The sequence below is a fragment of the Crinia signifera genome, chromosome 7 (genome assembly GCF_055691185.1).
Source record: "Crinia signifera chromosome 7, ASM5569118v1, whole genome shotgun sequence".
NCBI classification, from domain to species: domain Eukaryota; kingdom Metazoa; phylum Chordata; class Amphibia; order Anura; family Myobatrachidae; genus Crinia; species Crinia signifera.
In genome coordinates, this window is record NC_139223.1 from 47549955 (window position 1) to 47565606 (window position 15652).

Here is a 15652-nt window from a genome sequence, read left to right on the forward strand (position 1 = left end):
CCGGACAGGACACCCTCCGGACCGGACACTGCAAGCTCCGGAATGCAGAGTTTGAAGCCCGGTCCGGCATTCTGGGGTCTTGTCTGAGTCCAGTTTCTACCCAAACCCTCTTGTGGGTCCCTGTACATTTGCCATTCTAGCCACTCCGCAGTTATGCCACTGATCTGAGCTGGTAGGAAATGCTATACATGCATATAAAGGGGCTTATTCTCCACACCACAATACGTTATATCCCCATTTACAGCCAGCGTACCCCAATGTTCCTATACTACCCCGGCCTTTGTGCTGAGAGCTGAATTGTGTTTGTCATTTCAGCCTGTCCCTTCTCCTATGGCGATTTCCAAAGGCAAAACAGAGGGTCCTGCCAAGGCGGGTGAGTGCTGGGGTAACGCTGGAAGGATGGCATTACTGCTGTTAGCCCTTAAGGGGTTTATTTACTAAGCTTTGAAGAGAGATAAAGTGGATGGAGATAAAGTACCAGCCAATCAGTTCCTGTCAATTTTCAAACACAGACTGTAACATGGCAGTAGGGAGATGGTTGGCCAATACTTTAGCACTCTCTGCTTTATCTCTTTCCAGGGCTTAGTATATAGACCCCCTTAGGGGCAGATTTATTAAGCCTGGTGAAATTATAAAGTAGAAGGTGATAACGCACCAGCCAATCAGCTCCCATCTGTCAAGTTACAGGCTAAGTTTGGAAAATGACAGTTAGTATATAGAGCCAATTAGCTCCTTACACAGGACACTGTGGGCGGGATGCTATATAGCAGAAATGCGGTAAAAACCCCGTTTTCGGGGTTTCTACCGCATTTCTATATGCTATATGCCCCCTCCGCAGTGTCAGCGCTGCGGAGGGAATCGCCAGCTAAAGCTGGCGAATCCCTGCAGAAGCCTATGGGCTTCTTACCGCAGCGCTGTTTGAGGGATCCGTCACGGATCCCTCCCAGCGTGCCCTGCTGCCGGCGCCGGGGTCTGCGCATGCGCAGATGGACTCCCGGGTCACAGACCCGGAAGTCCAGCGCCGGCACCGCATCGCAAGGGACAGCGCTTACCGCAAGAGCTGTCCCTTGCATGAATAACGGCATATGTTATAGCATATGCCGTTATTAATAATGCGGTAGCCGGCGAAGGGGGCCGCGGATGTTACAACATCCCGCCCTGTATCACTTCACCAGGCTTAATACATCAGATCCTAAGGCTGGTTTCACACACTCCGGCTCCTGCCGGAACGGTGAAATCCCGCACGGCCAGGGAGCCGTGCCGCACACAGTGGTTTATCATGGAGGGGATGGCCACAGCCCGGCAGCCGTCCCTTCCAGTGGCGGGATCCGGCTGCAACCGTGCGGCCGGGTCGTGGCCGTCCTGTGTGAATAGACACAATAGTGTCCATTCACAACTAATGTGTGCGGCACGGCTCCCTGGCCGTGCGGGATTTCACCGTCCGGCAGGAGCCGGAGTGTGTGAAACCAGCCTCTGTCCATATAATGCTGTGTGGGAAATCATTCTTGTGTAAATGTGTGACATCATGGTCAATTTATTGATGCCATCATGTTCATTTCCCCTGACACCACCCCCCCCCCCCCCCCCATTAGGCGAAGCCCAGACCAGTGCCATGGTTTTTGGCACCCCTTGCAAACTATACATTTGTGCTGTACCTCCCATACTGGTCCCACAAGGAAGGGGTGTGTGGTCACACAATAGTACCCCCAATTCAAATTACGCCACACAGTAGCACAATCATATTCACATTACACTGTATGTAGTGCACCTGATTCATCGTACCCCATATAGTAGTGCCCCTTATTCAAGTTATGCTGCACAGTATACACATTACACATAAAACCCACAGTAGTGCCGTTTCTACATATAGGGGGAAATTTACTAAAGGAAATTTGTAAAAAATAGGTGTATTTGTATCCAGAAATACACTTATTTTTGACATTTACTATCCCGAAAATATTTCAATTCGTATTCGCATTGATAGCACATCAATACAAATACGAATTGCTGTATTTTCGGGATAGTAAATGTAAAAAATTAGTGTATTTCTGGATACAAATACACCTATTTTTTTACAAATTTCCCCCATAATGTCCTCAGTTTCTACACATATCTGTCTCTGTCCCTCCAGCAGCTCTATGCCATGTGTCCCTACAGCAGGTTCTCCTTCTCTGTGTTCCTCCAACCCGCTCTCACCCTGTCTTCAGCATTCCCCCCATTTGTGGCTGTTCTTCACTTCTGCACTGGTGATGGCATTACCTCACATATGCTGTGCTGGAAAAGGAGGACTTTGGGACAGGTTTTTCTGTTGGAATTACTGTGCATGGCTGTGGTGGTGGAACTCAGTTCCCCCTTCCATTACAGGTGGTGGAACTCAGTTACACCAAATTCCCCCACTTTAACCCCTGCTTATAATACACAAGTTCCAGTTTGTGTTACAGGTATAAGACCTCTATTTATCAGTCACATTTCCCAGATGTTCCCACATACAGTATATTACTGCCACTTCCGTATCATAATCTAGTTTTTTTCTTCCAGCAGATCCTCCAGCGAGAACGTGAGCTGGCCCTCACCGCCATCCCCGCTTTCCACACACAACCTGAGCCGCAGCGAAGAGCAACTGTACCCAGCCAAAGCGTCAAAAGACAGACCTAAGTAGGACAACCCTGACTGGGACAGTGTGGCACAACGACAGTGACGTGGGAGAGAGACAAGTAGATGGATGCCGGGCGCTGGAGGGATACTTACGGTTATGAGAACAGTGTTTTCCAAAGCATGTTTCCTAGGTCCTTATAAAGGAACGGAGAGAATGTGAACTCGCCAAGACTGCTGCTCTTTTGCGTACAGCGCAGGACAAACGTGTAACTATGTCTTCCACTGAGGCTGCTCAGATGGGACCACTTATCCACAGACTTGTGGTATTACACAGAAAGCAATGGCAGATGGGCAGCAATATCACTGGTCCCTCATTTTATTCTCATGTTACTTAGCTCCTTTCCTGCTAGTTTCTAATCACAGGAGAACGGGTCACTCCGGGATCAAAGTGAGTTCATCAGCGACATCGTCTACTAGCATAAGACATGGGTCGCAGACGCCTGCTCGCCGCGGTCATGTCTCCGGATAGATTATTCTGTGACACTCTATATTTAAATCCGCACCATGCCTGGAGGGTTCTCGACCGTGCATGACTGGACCAGACTTTTTCATTTTTGCTTTAAATCGAGAATAAACATTTGTATTACTTAAAGTAGCAACGTTATTTTATACTTTGTGGTGTGTGTGTGTGTGTGTCTGTGTGTGTGTCTGTGTGTGTGGGGAACGGGGACTTAATGAACTTTCTTCTCATAGGCCTTTATTCAGATCTTATTGCAGTACAAATTTGTTTGGTGGGGCAGATGTAACATGTGCAGAGAGAGTTACATTTGGGTGGGGTGGGGTGTTGAAACTGAAATCTAAATTGCAGTGTAAAAATAATGTAGCCAGTATTTACCCTGCACAGAAAAAAAATAACTCACACAAATCTAACTCTCTCTGCACTTGTTACATCTGCCCCACCTGCAGTGCACATGGTTTTGCCCATTTTCCAAACAAATTTGTACTGCAATCAGATCTGAATAATGGCCATAGTGTTACAAATGGCTGGCCTGGGTGCCTTCCCTTGTGTACCTCTAGGGTACACACAAATATCCAATAAAAGCAGGGCGTCATTCCAGGACTTAAAAGTGCAAAAACACTTTTATTTGGGGTCAACGATACGCCCTTGACCCCAAATGAAATTTTTTTGCAATTTTAAGTCCTATAGTGACCCCCTGCGTTTATTGAATATATATATATATATATATATATATATATACACAAGGGGGGTGGGGGGCGGCGGCACTCGCAAATGATGAGACCACACCAATATAGGTGACCAACGTTTCGAGGCAGGTTGCCTCTTTATCATATTATATATATACATATTACAGAAAGAGTCAGAGTGCGCTATAGTGAAGTACACAATTTAAAAAAACAGATATTTTAATAAAAAAAACCTCAGAGTTGGCTTAAGACACATACAAGGTTACATAGTCATTTTACAGAGTAATTTCACACAATGTGCAATGATCCAATCATGTGGCAGGCCCCTGTCACATGATTGGATCATTGCACATTGTGTGAAATTACTCTGTAAAATGACTATGTAACCTTGTATGTGTCTTAAGCCAACTCTGAGGTTTTTTTTATTAAAATATCTGTTTTTTAAAATTGTGTACTTCACTATAGCGCACTCTGACTCTGTATTTCTATCTGCCTTGGGTTCCAGCTAACAGGGAACCCCCAGAGGTGCTGCTTTCAGTTATTAGGGCGCGGTTCCAGGTACCCTTTGCTCCTTGATATATATATATATATATATAAAAATATATAAAATTAAAACAGCTTTAACCACCAAAATATGTAATGATATGTTAAACTGAGCTAAATATTATGATAATCATGGGTTATACTAAGGCTGCACATAATAATGTGTAAATATGCGATCATTGCATGAGATTAGGGAAACATCAGCAACTGATCACTGATTCTGGGCCGTATTCAAATGTAGCCCCACTTGGGGATGTCCGGCTGTTGGTGCCGGCATTTAAGCTTGCACTGCCCGGGTGAGCTTAAATCCACTAAAGTCTCCGCTTTGTGTCACAAAGGCAGTATGCAGGCTGCTCCACGGCTGAGACAGGGAGGTAACGGGGATGGCAAAAACACGCACGCGGAGGCAGCGATTTTGTAGTGTTGCCCAGGGCCGCAAACAGGGGGGTGCTGTGGGTACAGCTGTCCCGGCCCCGGCCTATGGAAGGGCCCAGGTGGCTAATTTTTGCCCACCGTAACCTCCCCCCCTACTGCCTCCGCTGTGCTGCCTGCTTCTTCAATGCAGGACGCCGGTGGCCAATTAAAAAGCTGCCCCGGCTTTTGAGCCAGACCTCATGTACCGTTAGCCAATCAGAGCAGCTGCCAGTACATGAGCTCGGATTGGCTCCCCAGCCAGTGCTGCATTTTAATTGTCCGCCGGTGTCCTGCATTGAAGAACCCTGTGCTTCTGGACCTGCAGCATGAGTCGGGCGGTAAGTGAAGGGAGGGGGGGCCCAAAATTCCGAGTGGCAGCCCTGGTGTTACCTATGTACAGAGATGTAAATTCAGTGGGTGTCTTAGTCTGTGCACATTCATATATAACAGCATGCACACTAGGAAAGGGCTTTTAGCGGCATTATCCTAAAATGCGTCTGCGGTAAGAGATGCAAACATGGCCGCCGCTGCTTCAGCCTCAGCATTAGCCCCACAAGCCCTGCTGGTGTAATATCAGACACACAAAACCTGGGCGCACAACAAAGGAAGGATGAAAGACAACTTGTCAAGTTACAGTTTATTTCATTACGAAATGTTGGCCTGAGGTCAATCTGAAAAAGGCCAAAGTAAATAAGTTAGATAGATAAAAGTTTCAGACTTAGAAAAGAGCTAAAAGTGCTGGCAGTTATTAAAGTCTATAATCATCAGGCCTACAGCCATCGCAGAAGGCCCTGTACAGTGATAACCTGGTAATTGCACTCATCCAAAATCCCCACACAACTCGGAGGCACTGCTGAGACTGTCAGCCATGTTAGCAGTGACACTGCTGTGACTGTCAGCCATGTTAGTGGTGGCAGCGCTGGGACTGTCAGCCATGTTAGTGGTGGCACCGCTGTGACCGTCGCCCATGTTATTGGTAGCACCTGTGTCATAATTTAACAAGCTAGCTTATGAAGAACATGGTGAAGAGTTAGTGGTTTCCCTGTTATTCCTTGGTATTTAGTTTAAATAAATAGCACGATTGTGATTCCAGTGATATCTCCACGAGGTCCCTGGGTCTGTAACGCTGCTGTGGTCTACGACTGCTCCACTTTCCATGAGCTTGTGTTACAGGTATTTGCTGGTGGCACATCCTGGGTTCAGGGGAGCTGCTCGTCCTCTGTCCAGATAAACAAGGCCATATGTGGGCGTATGGTCCAGCTGTTACAGGGAGCAGGGTCCCTGCGGCCTATGTTATCTGGAGATCAGGGAACCGCTATAAGACTTGTTGGAGTTGGTTGTGATCCCACTAAGCTGAGAGAAGCCGCTGCAGGATTCCAGACTGGACATAGACCCCCTGGAAAACAAAATAAAATCAGAAACATTATTGGCAAGATGAACACGGGCACTTTTCTGCCACTACCAACTGCAGTTCTTAACCTTATCCTTTATGCATCCCTCATAGACCCAATAGCGGCCTCTGCTGTGTGAATGTGATAGTGCACGTTAAGAAACAGAAGCATGTGCGTATTACACGCAAAAACAAGGTAATATAGATACAGGGGGAAATTTACTAAGATGAATTCGTAAAAAAAAAACGTATTTCCATAGTAAAATACGATTTTTACTATGGAAAAATACAAATATTCGTATTTATGGCACAATCGTATTTGTACTTACCAATACGAATGCATACACAATCTGAAAATACGAATACGAATCACCATTCAAAAGAATGGTGATTCCTAATTGACTAATGTGCCATAAATATGAATATTTGTATTTTGGCATAGTAAAAATCGTATTTTACTATGGAAATTTTACTGATGGGCTCTTCTCCCTTGTGGGGGTCCATGACCCCCATAGAGAGAGAATAGTACCGGTCGCAAGTGAAGCGAGCCACTGAGCCCGCAAGGTTCTTCTTTGCGCTTGCCCCCCTGTCGGAGCACAGGCAGTCTGGAGTCCAATGTTGGGATACTGACTGTTGGTATCCAGGCTGTCGGACCCCCATACCACCCCCTTTCCGTTTTAGTATCACTATTATACGAACAAATATAGCGCTGGTATACAGCATTACTTACCTCTCCAGCACGGTCTCTCAGCATTGTGTCCTCTGCACTCCTGCGGGCAACCTAATGCGGCTGGTGAGTCATGCGTATGTGGGGACCCCGCTATGCCCAGAAAGGTTCGCTAAAGCTGGAACGGCAGTATTAGGCCTCAGTTGCTGACAATAGGGACCACACTGCTACCGCTATTTGATTTATAAGTGGGTCATTACATGTGGGGAGCCGGGGAGGAGGCCACAGGTCACTGATGTCATGAGGGGGCGGGGCTATCCCTGGACTATAGATAAAAAATAAGAGAGCTCCAGGGGTGTGCCCCTACCTGGTGTCTGGGAATATGGGAGAAGCAAAGTGAGCGCATTCTTTCTTCAAACTATGGGCCCACAATTACTAATAATTTTGACTGACAGGAAGCCTTTGTTTAGTGGAGGAAACATGGCATTTTGTGGGTATGCCAAGGTGTGTTTTGGGCCGGTCTTTGATGTCAGCTTGCAGCTTGTTGTAAGTAAAAGTGATGCAGTCGCAGCTAGGGGCAGCACGTTACAGAGAAGCCATTTATAATACACACAGCTGTGAGAATTTGCCAAGATTCTGGGGGAGATGTATCAAAAGCTTAGAGCAGGCATGGGCAAACTATGGCCCTCCAGCTGTTGTGAAACTACACATCCCAGCATGCCTTGCCATAGTTCTAGCATTCCCTAATAGCTAAACTGTGGCAAGGCATGATGGAACTTGTAATTTTACAACAGCTGGGGGCATAGTTTGTCCATTCCTGGCTTAGAGAGAGAGAGATAAAGTTGGGAAAGATTAATGCCATGAGCTGGTTGGCTGGTACTTTATCTCTCTACAAACTTTGATAACCCTCCCCCATTGTGAGGAAAGCAGTGACTGACACTCTCTGCTAGTACAGATATGGCTGTGTGCCTGTGTCAGTGGTGAGAGAGGCGTAATTTACCTTTTTGCCTCAGGCAGAGTATCTAGGTCACTCCAGAATACAGTGAAACTCACTAACATAAGGTAAAGAGCAGATCGATGTCAAAATATACTGTATTTCTATCTGCTGCTAAAGTCACAGCTTATCATTGAATTTAATGTTCATTACCTGAAGTCCTCTGATGCCAGCACTTCGAAGTAATACATGACTTTACACTTGTGACTGGTTCCCTGAAGCGAGGCCAGAACGTCGTCCACTCTGGCTATGCTGGACCCCGATGACGAGCTGTTCATCTTCCACTGGAGGATGTAGAACCCAGGCCAGCGGGTGACATGAGAACCCTGGGAAAACAAAGAGGGTTCTGGGTAAGGGAGTGTGCACAGCACAAAACAGGAATTATACACATTATTAAGATACAATGTGGACATTTACTAAGATGGGAGTTCTATTTCAGATGGGATGTTGCTATGGACAACCAATCAGATTCTATTATCTTCTGGAAGGTGCTAAATAATAAGAAGATTATGATTGGTTGCCCACAGAGTTAGGGGACAACTGCTGTTTATTATATGAGGCACTGGAAGCACCTTATTACATTCATACTGACAGGTTTACATATTGGGGGTTATTCGGATTGGTTTGGGCCCCCATGCATACGCACGTTTTGCGTCTGCTCATGCGCATGGGCATTTCTGCGCATGTGAAGATGCAGGGTGCGAGCGGGCATGGCGAACTACATGTTCGCCATCCCGCTCGCACTTAGCAGTGTGGCCGGGTGGGCGTTGGTCGGTGGCGGGGAGCACAGCCCATGGGAACACCCAGCTTTTCATGGGCGTTGCCATGACAATGCTGGGCATTCCCATGGTAGTCGCCCGGTGACACAGTTGCGGGGGCGGGCAGCTGACATCACCGGATGTCAGCTGTCCGCCTGCTTCCCTCACAGGCTGCTCGGAGAACAGAGACACCATAGAGATGTCTCTGATCTGCGAGCTCTGAAGAATTCATTTGATGGTCGTCAACCATAGAATGATTTCTTCCCGGCTGTTAGTGGATGATTATGCAAATCATCCATTCGCAGCTGTGCAGGAATTCGCGGGGGGGGGGGGATCATGAAGTGCGAGGAGGGGGGGGGGGGGCACTGCAGGCGGCGGGCGGGGTCTGGTGGACTCACAAGGCGAGTCAACCTTAATAAGGTCCATTGACCAGAGTATTCATGCAGAAAATGAATTGCAACAGTGACACCTACAGTCTACAACCAAGTACTGCACTACAGTCAAACAAACCATAATAAACAGGGTACTGGATCAGAAGTAATTCCTAATCCTGCCAATGCCTTTTTCTGTAATCATATGGACCTAAGCATATAATGCATATTACATATCAGTTAGTCAATATGAATCAGACGTTACAGACCTGGATGCTTTCCCCTTCCTTGCAGACTAGCGGCGCCTCCACCCTCCTGTAGTCAACTCCCAGGACCCAGTTCTTGTCGATCAGCTGCACATTGTTGCAGGAGGTAGTAGTAGCGGTGACAGAGGTGGAGTCCTTTTGATGGACCTCTGGTGCCCTCTTGGAATGAAAGAGGCTAAACACAACATCCCCGCGGAGGACGTCAAAGTCCCAGGTGATTACCGACTCCACCTCAAGGATTTCGGCAGTCAGCTGCAAGAATCAGCACGGCATGAAGGTGTCATAGTTACAATGGGGGTCTCATATCATTATCCCTATAGTAATGTACTGCAGGGCATAGGTTGGTTAGAAGACAGGAGGTTAGGGGAAAGCCTAGTCTCTGACAGTGCTAGGATGAGTCTACTCTTGTCCAGACTCTAGTCCCCTTGCCTCCTTCCTCCCATCCCTACTCAGCCCTCTAGTATGCTAAGCCATCTTGGTGTCCTGGTGTATAATATCTATGTCACTCTTGCCATCTCCTGTACATCGCATTTAACTGATCTGAATTGAATGAACTGATGTTCCTCTAAGACTTTTTATTTATACAGCCGTTTAATCTTTGAGTATCGGTCTACGTATGACATCAGGCATGGGAAAAGCACTTATTCCTAATCTCGGACACTTGTGTTGCCCCCATCACGTACCTCATGTGGTGCTCCCTTGTAGATGTAAGAAGAGTGGTAAATGGTTTCAGTCCACAGCCGGATATGGTCAGACGTCTCTGCATCATCATCAGACTGATACAATGATTTGGGGACCAGTCCTCCCTCTGGAATGTTGCACTATAGGGTACCACAAAATTCTCATTATAGGTAGTGCATAAATCATTTATATTCTATGCCTAGATGGGTCCTAGGCCGCTCTCCACTCTTCCCTTTTAGAATAAAGACTGCATTCTTACCACGCACTCTCCACCAAGGAAATCTGGGATTATCTCCTTGTCCAGGTAATCAGCAATCCCACCAGGACCCTGGTAGTTGTTGCCGCTGTAGATCAGAAATTTCCGCCTGGAATTCTCGTTAATAAATGGGCTGACCTAGGACAGAAGGTTTAGATCAGCTCAGCGTGAGGACCTCTAGCGGTGATGATACAGTAGAAGGGGTGAGGTGGCTCAGAAGCCGGACAGAAGAAAAGCTAAGACTGTAGAGGTTATCTAGAAATAGTTTGCTTACCAGCGTCCATAGAACGGGAAAGACTCGTGGAGCCTGAACTATCAGCATCCTTCCCAGTGTCTCTGGGTAATTGGCCTCAATCACCTCTATTATCCTGAGCAGGGCTTTCACGCCAGGCCTCCATAGATGCCTCATGTTCAGTCCTTCTAGGTCCACAAGGCATGTCCAGGACCTAGGATGGAAGATAAAGAAGGAGCATAAGTAAAGACATTTATGGGGCGATTTTATCAACACTTGAAGAGAGATAAAGTGGACAAAGATTAAGTAACAACCAACCAGCTCCTAACTGTCATTTTTGAAACACACCCAGTAAAATGATGGTAAAGATGATTGGTTGGTACTTTCTCCTCTGACATGGTGATATGAATGAGTGGCTCCCAAGTCCCTACTCTGACCCTCACCCCCACTCACTTACCTGACTGGAGAGCCGAACAGGTGAGTGTTCTCCTCGCACCGCCTCTGTCCTTCTTCATTAATAGAGAGAACCTGTCACACCAAATACAATATACATCTGTAATGCACTAACATGACTCCATCCCAACCATCCCCAGTCCCAAAATGGGCTTATGTGTGATATTATTTATGCAGCACTCCTGAAACATGGCATCTTCTGCACATTTGTATTATGTATATAATAAAATATATATATATAATATAATAAAGTGCTGCATTCGATCCATGAAACGGTGGGTTTTGGGTTATGCCCAATCATTGTACTAGTTGTGAGTAGTAGGCCAAACCCACAAGCCCCTCCCTGTAGCATTAGGAATAGGTAATCATGTATCCACACACTATAAAGAAGGATGTACTGATAAGGGTGACAATAACTGGTTGTCTCTGACGTCAGACACTCACGTGACGTAAGATAGCCTCCTCGCCCACCGCCTTCAGAAGGCCCTTGGTGTCCACTTGCCCCAAGCGCAGGATATACAGGGGGCGACCATCTGCAATACAGATAACCAGAGCCATTAGGTTGATGTCAGAGCTGGGTGTATATCTGCAGTAGCGCACGCAGGGGGGGTTTCTGAGTACCCAGAACCCCCCCCCCCCCCCCAGGAATCTAAGGGTCCTAGTCTGAAAGCTGAGGGTCCCCTCTTTCCATGGGTACAAGAATTTTAAAAATCGGCCCTGGGGAACCAGAGATATCTGACTTCAAAGCACTGGTCCCCATCCAAGGCTGTTAATTTCTCTTCCCAGTCAGATATTTCAGCTTCTGTCTAACTTTCTGAGGGTATATTCTAAAAGCTGGGACTCTCCCCCTTCGAAGGGGATGCGGTCATCTATTAGAATGAACTTAGGTCTACAGTCATTAGGTCGACCCCACTAGGTCGACTGGCAGGAAGGTCGACCTGACTTAAGGTCGACATGGGCCAAGGTCGACATGACTTAAGGTCGAATTTGCATAAAGGTCGACAAGAGGAAGGTCGACTGTTCATAAGGTCGACATGGGTTTTTCACTGTTTTTTGAGCCGACATGTGCTGACAGGCGGTATTTCATGCCCTACCATCCACTAGGGCGTGGTGGGAGAATAAAATAGTGTGCCGAGCGCAGCGAGGCACCGTGCCCGAAGCATTGCGAGCGAAGCGAGCGATGCGAGGGTCCGATTCTCATTGCCAACTGTGTCCATGTCGACTGTGTCGACATTCGGATCAAAAAACAGTGGACCTTCCTCATGTCGACCTTTATGCAAATTCGACCTTAAGTCATGTCGACCTTGGCCCATGTCGACCTTCCTGCCAGTCGACCTAGTGGGGTCGACCTAATGACTGTAGACCTAAATGCAGTCTGACAAATGATCCCATTCCCTTCGAAGGACACTAGTAGCTTGTCTCTACTGTTCCCAGAACCAGAGATATCAGCCTTCCAGCAGCTGGTTACTGCTCCAACTCCACACACCTGGTATGTAGTTTTATATAGTCGTTGGCGGATTGCTCTGCCTCCTGAACTCTGATCCCCTAGTCCCCAATACCATTTGGTAGGTGGGATTCTCTAGTTTTTAATCCCATTAAAAGCTAAGAAATCTAGTTCCAGGAACTGGAGATATCTACAGTCAAGCAAGCTGTCCTCCCACCAGAAAATTATGAATAATAAGCCGACTCCACTATACACCCCTCCTCTGCATATTAAACATCCTGTACAATCCTGGAAGTTATGTATCAGGACCCCGTCATTCAGCCCAATGCCCCCTTCTCCCACCATCTGTGCAGTAAAGGGGTAATAAGTGGAAATTACTGATCCAGGCCCTACATGCTGAGCGGTTGATATAATACCCCCTACCACCCGTGGGACATCAAAGCTTCTGCTCATAGCACCCCCACCCCTACCGCTGGAGGATAGGTAGCGGCCCCAATACATTGCTATGCCCAGGGGTCTACACTGCTGTTATATGTGTGTGTGTGTGTGTGTGTGTGTGTGTGTGTGTGTGTATATATATACAGAGCCGAATTTCCCATTAGGCACGTGAGGCACCGGCCTAGGGGCGGCACATGTTTGGGGGCGGCACTTGGATGCCTGTGATAGTACTGTCAGCCCAAAATGTACCAATTACTGCAAAATATCCACTGTACTGTACTATATTCCATCTTAAATAGAGTGTAAATGGATAGGACATGCAGATACTGCCCCTATAAACTGTCCTACTTAGTAAACATTATTGTTGTGCCTAGGGGCGCCCTCCTCCCTAAATCCGCCCCTGGCATTATTGTGTATATGTATATGTAATGGTGCAGTGTGTCTAAGGGGCTCTAACTTGCGCAGGGTATCTAAGGGGCGGCCAAAAATTTTGTGCCTAGGGGCGGCCTGACCCCTAAATTCGCCCCTCTATATATATATATATATATATATATATATATATATATATATATATATATATATATATATATATATATATATATATATATATATATATATATATATATATATAGTGTTGGTGATCAAATAAATGAAAATATATATATATATATATATATATATATTACTATTGTTATTTATATACATTTGGTCTATCTATAATACTTTAACTGACCCGGCATATACTGGGTCACCTAAGTGCCCATCTCTGTGCTTTGCTCCGCCCCTCTCTGGAAACCCCCTTCTGAAAATCCTGCGTTTGCCCCTGATCTGATCTAATATGCCAATCTTCCATCAGAATGGAATGGAGGATTAATGTGGCCCTGGGGTATAGGAGGTCTATGACCAATACAGCATTGCGCCCGTAAGTAGCCCCTAGGTGATACTGTACTCAGTGGCTACTTACCAACACTGCTCAAAGGTGCACATTTATACTAAGCCAATACAGCCATTTAGACCTTTGCTATGATTGTCTGACTAGCACTGCATAGGATCATTATCATTAGACCCTGACAGATCTGCTGATGTCATAGTGTAGGCAGCTTCGTAGGGAAGCTTTGTATACTAGATTTCTGAATGGTTTCTCATTAAGCCTTGGCATGCTGCTAGTTATTAAACCCAACAGGACACAGTACTGACCTCGGTCGTGGTAATGCCACCCTCCGGCGTAGTACTCTTCCAGGATAGGGGGCGGGTGCCAAGTCTGGAGGATGTAGTCCACCTGGTATTGCTTGCGCCACAACAGGGACTGGCATAGCATCTCCCGAGCTTTCTCCATGTTAAAGTCACGTGCTCGCAGGAAGCGCAGAATGTGGTCATCTTTTGGGATCTGTACCAGGAGCACAGACATAGACAAATATTGGAACATATAAGACACTTTGCCGCCTGTGCAAATCTGAGTAGGTCTGAGGCTGTCACTAATCAACGACTGACAGGGGCGGATCCAGAAGAAAATGATAGGGGGGGGGGCACCATTATAGGGGCTGGGATTGCATGGGGGGCACTGCACACTCTCTCAAAGAATGGGGAGAGAGAAGGAGAACAAAGAGAGAGAGAGAGAGAGAGAAGGTGAGTGGAGAGAGAAAGAAAGGAGAAAGAAGGCGAACAGAGAGATATGGAGGGCAGAGAGAGATATGAGGGCAGCAGAGAGGAGAGCAAAGCGAGATGGAGAGCAGAGAAGGAGAGCAGAGAAAGAGAGAGAGAGGAGAACAGAGACAGGTGGAGGGCAGCAGAGAGAGAGAAGGAGAGAGTTCAGGGAGAAAGAGAATCAGAGAGATAGAGAGAGAGAGAGAGAGAGAGAGAGAGAGAGAGAGAGAGAGAGAGAGAGAGGAGGAAAGGGAGAGGAGAGGGTTTAGACAGGTATGCTATGTGCCCCCCCCCCCCCCCCCCCCCCCCAATGCTTGTTGTGCTGAACCCTCCACCCTCCCCTTCTTCACTACAAGTGTACCTAAAGCAGCAGGGTTTCCGATGGTCAGTGCCAGGAAACAACAGGTCCCAAGGAGGCAGCGGCGGCTGTGGTCTTATGGCAGGGGGTCCCATGGTGGCTGAGGCGGCGGATCCCACGGAGGTGGTTGCTGCGGCGGTTCCCTCAGAGGAGCCTGCGGCAGCAGGTCCCATGGACCTGGGCGTGTTAGGTTCATCACCTGGAGGGAGTACTGGCCGGGCAGCAGCGGGTCACATAATCAGCTCCTCCTCTCTTCTGATTCTTGCACCGGGGCAGTCAGTAGAAAATTACATCAAGCCCCGGCAGCAGCATTAAGAGAGGACGTTTTTATTAAAAAAGTAAAAAAAAAAAAAGTGACAGAAATGACAGGGGGGGGGGGCACTTGCCCTCCCCTCCTAAATCCGCGGCCTCTGACAAGTGCGCCGCTAGCAGACTCTGTCCTTCCCCACTTATTTCTCCCGGTTTAATATTATGTGTACATAATATATCTTGAGCTTCCTGCTAATAAATAAATAATAAATAAATTGAAGAGCCAAAAACTCAGGCTGCTCCCGGATCCGAAGGCGCTACACCCCACGCCCTTGCGACAGCGTCCCTAACTAATTACTGCTTGCGCTTCCCTAACTTTAATCTGTAGGGTCACAGGAGGAGGACTCGAACCCGTGGCGGCTCAGCCTGAGCGGCTGTCCCAGTCGCTAGACTAACGACACACGCCACTGTGTCAGCCAATCTTAGACGGACTCTCCGTGTAATTCGTAGCTGCAATGCAGTGACGTCATTCACGCTGTGTACTGCACCATCGCCACCTTACTGGCAGCAGCTGGAACTACACCTGGCACACATGGCACTACCATCGATGTCCCATTATAGACAGAGGATGGATTCTTCACATGTCTGATTTCACAGCGCTATTTTTTTTCACACATATCAAGTTTTTATTAT

General features: G+C 47.2%; 2 protein-coding genes across 9 annotated transcripts in view; one reads left to right on the top strand and one right to left on the bottom strand.

Moving 5' to 3' along the window:
• The window catches only part of LOC146019438 (syntaxin-binding protein 4-like), a 95333-nt gene extending 92086 nt beyond the window's left edge, over nt 1-3247 (top strand). For 3 of the 4 annotated variants that reach the window (XM_083151974.1, XM_083151976.1, XM_083151978.1), the window contains 2 exons: nt 316-373; nt 2539-3247. In XM_083151974.1, the coding sequence (XP_083008100.1) occupies nt 316-373; nt 2539-2659 (179 nt within the window). In that variant the 3' untranslated portion in view covers nt 2660-3247. The remainder of the gene's footprint in view (nt 1-315; nt 374-2538) is intronic. The other variant, XM_083151975.1, reaches the window with a different exon arrangement.
• Nucleotides 3248-5380: 2133 nt separating this feature from the next.
• Nucleotides 5381-15652, bottom strand: part of LOC146020126 (SEC14-like protein 5) — a 93212-nt gene continuing 82940 nt past the window's right edge. For all 5 annotated transcript variants that reach the window (XM_083152986.1, XM_083152983.1, XM_083152984.1 and 2 more), the window contains exons 9-17: nt 13906-14095; nt 11271-11359; nt 10831-10901; nt 10416-10587; nt 10145-10279; nt 9888-10025; nt 9208-9456; nt 7963-8135; nt 5381-6154 (exon numbers count right to left, since the gene is read on the bottom strand). In XM_083152986.1, the coding sequence (XP_083009112.1) occupies nt 6052-6154; nt 7963-8135; nt 9208-9456; nt 9888-10025; nt 10145-10279; nt 10416-10587; nt 10831-10901; nt 11271-11359; nt 13906-14095 (1320 nt within the window). In that variant the 3' untranslated portion in view covers nt 5381-6051. The remainder of the gene's footprint in view (nt 6155-7962; nt 8136-9207; nt 9457-9887; nt 10026-10144; nt 10280-10415; nt 10588-10830; nt 10902-11270; nt 11360-13905; nt 14096-15652) is intronic.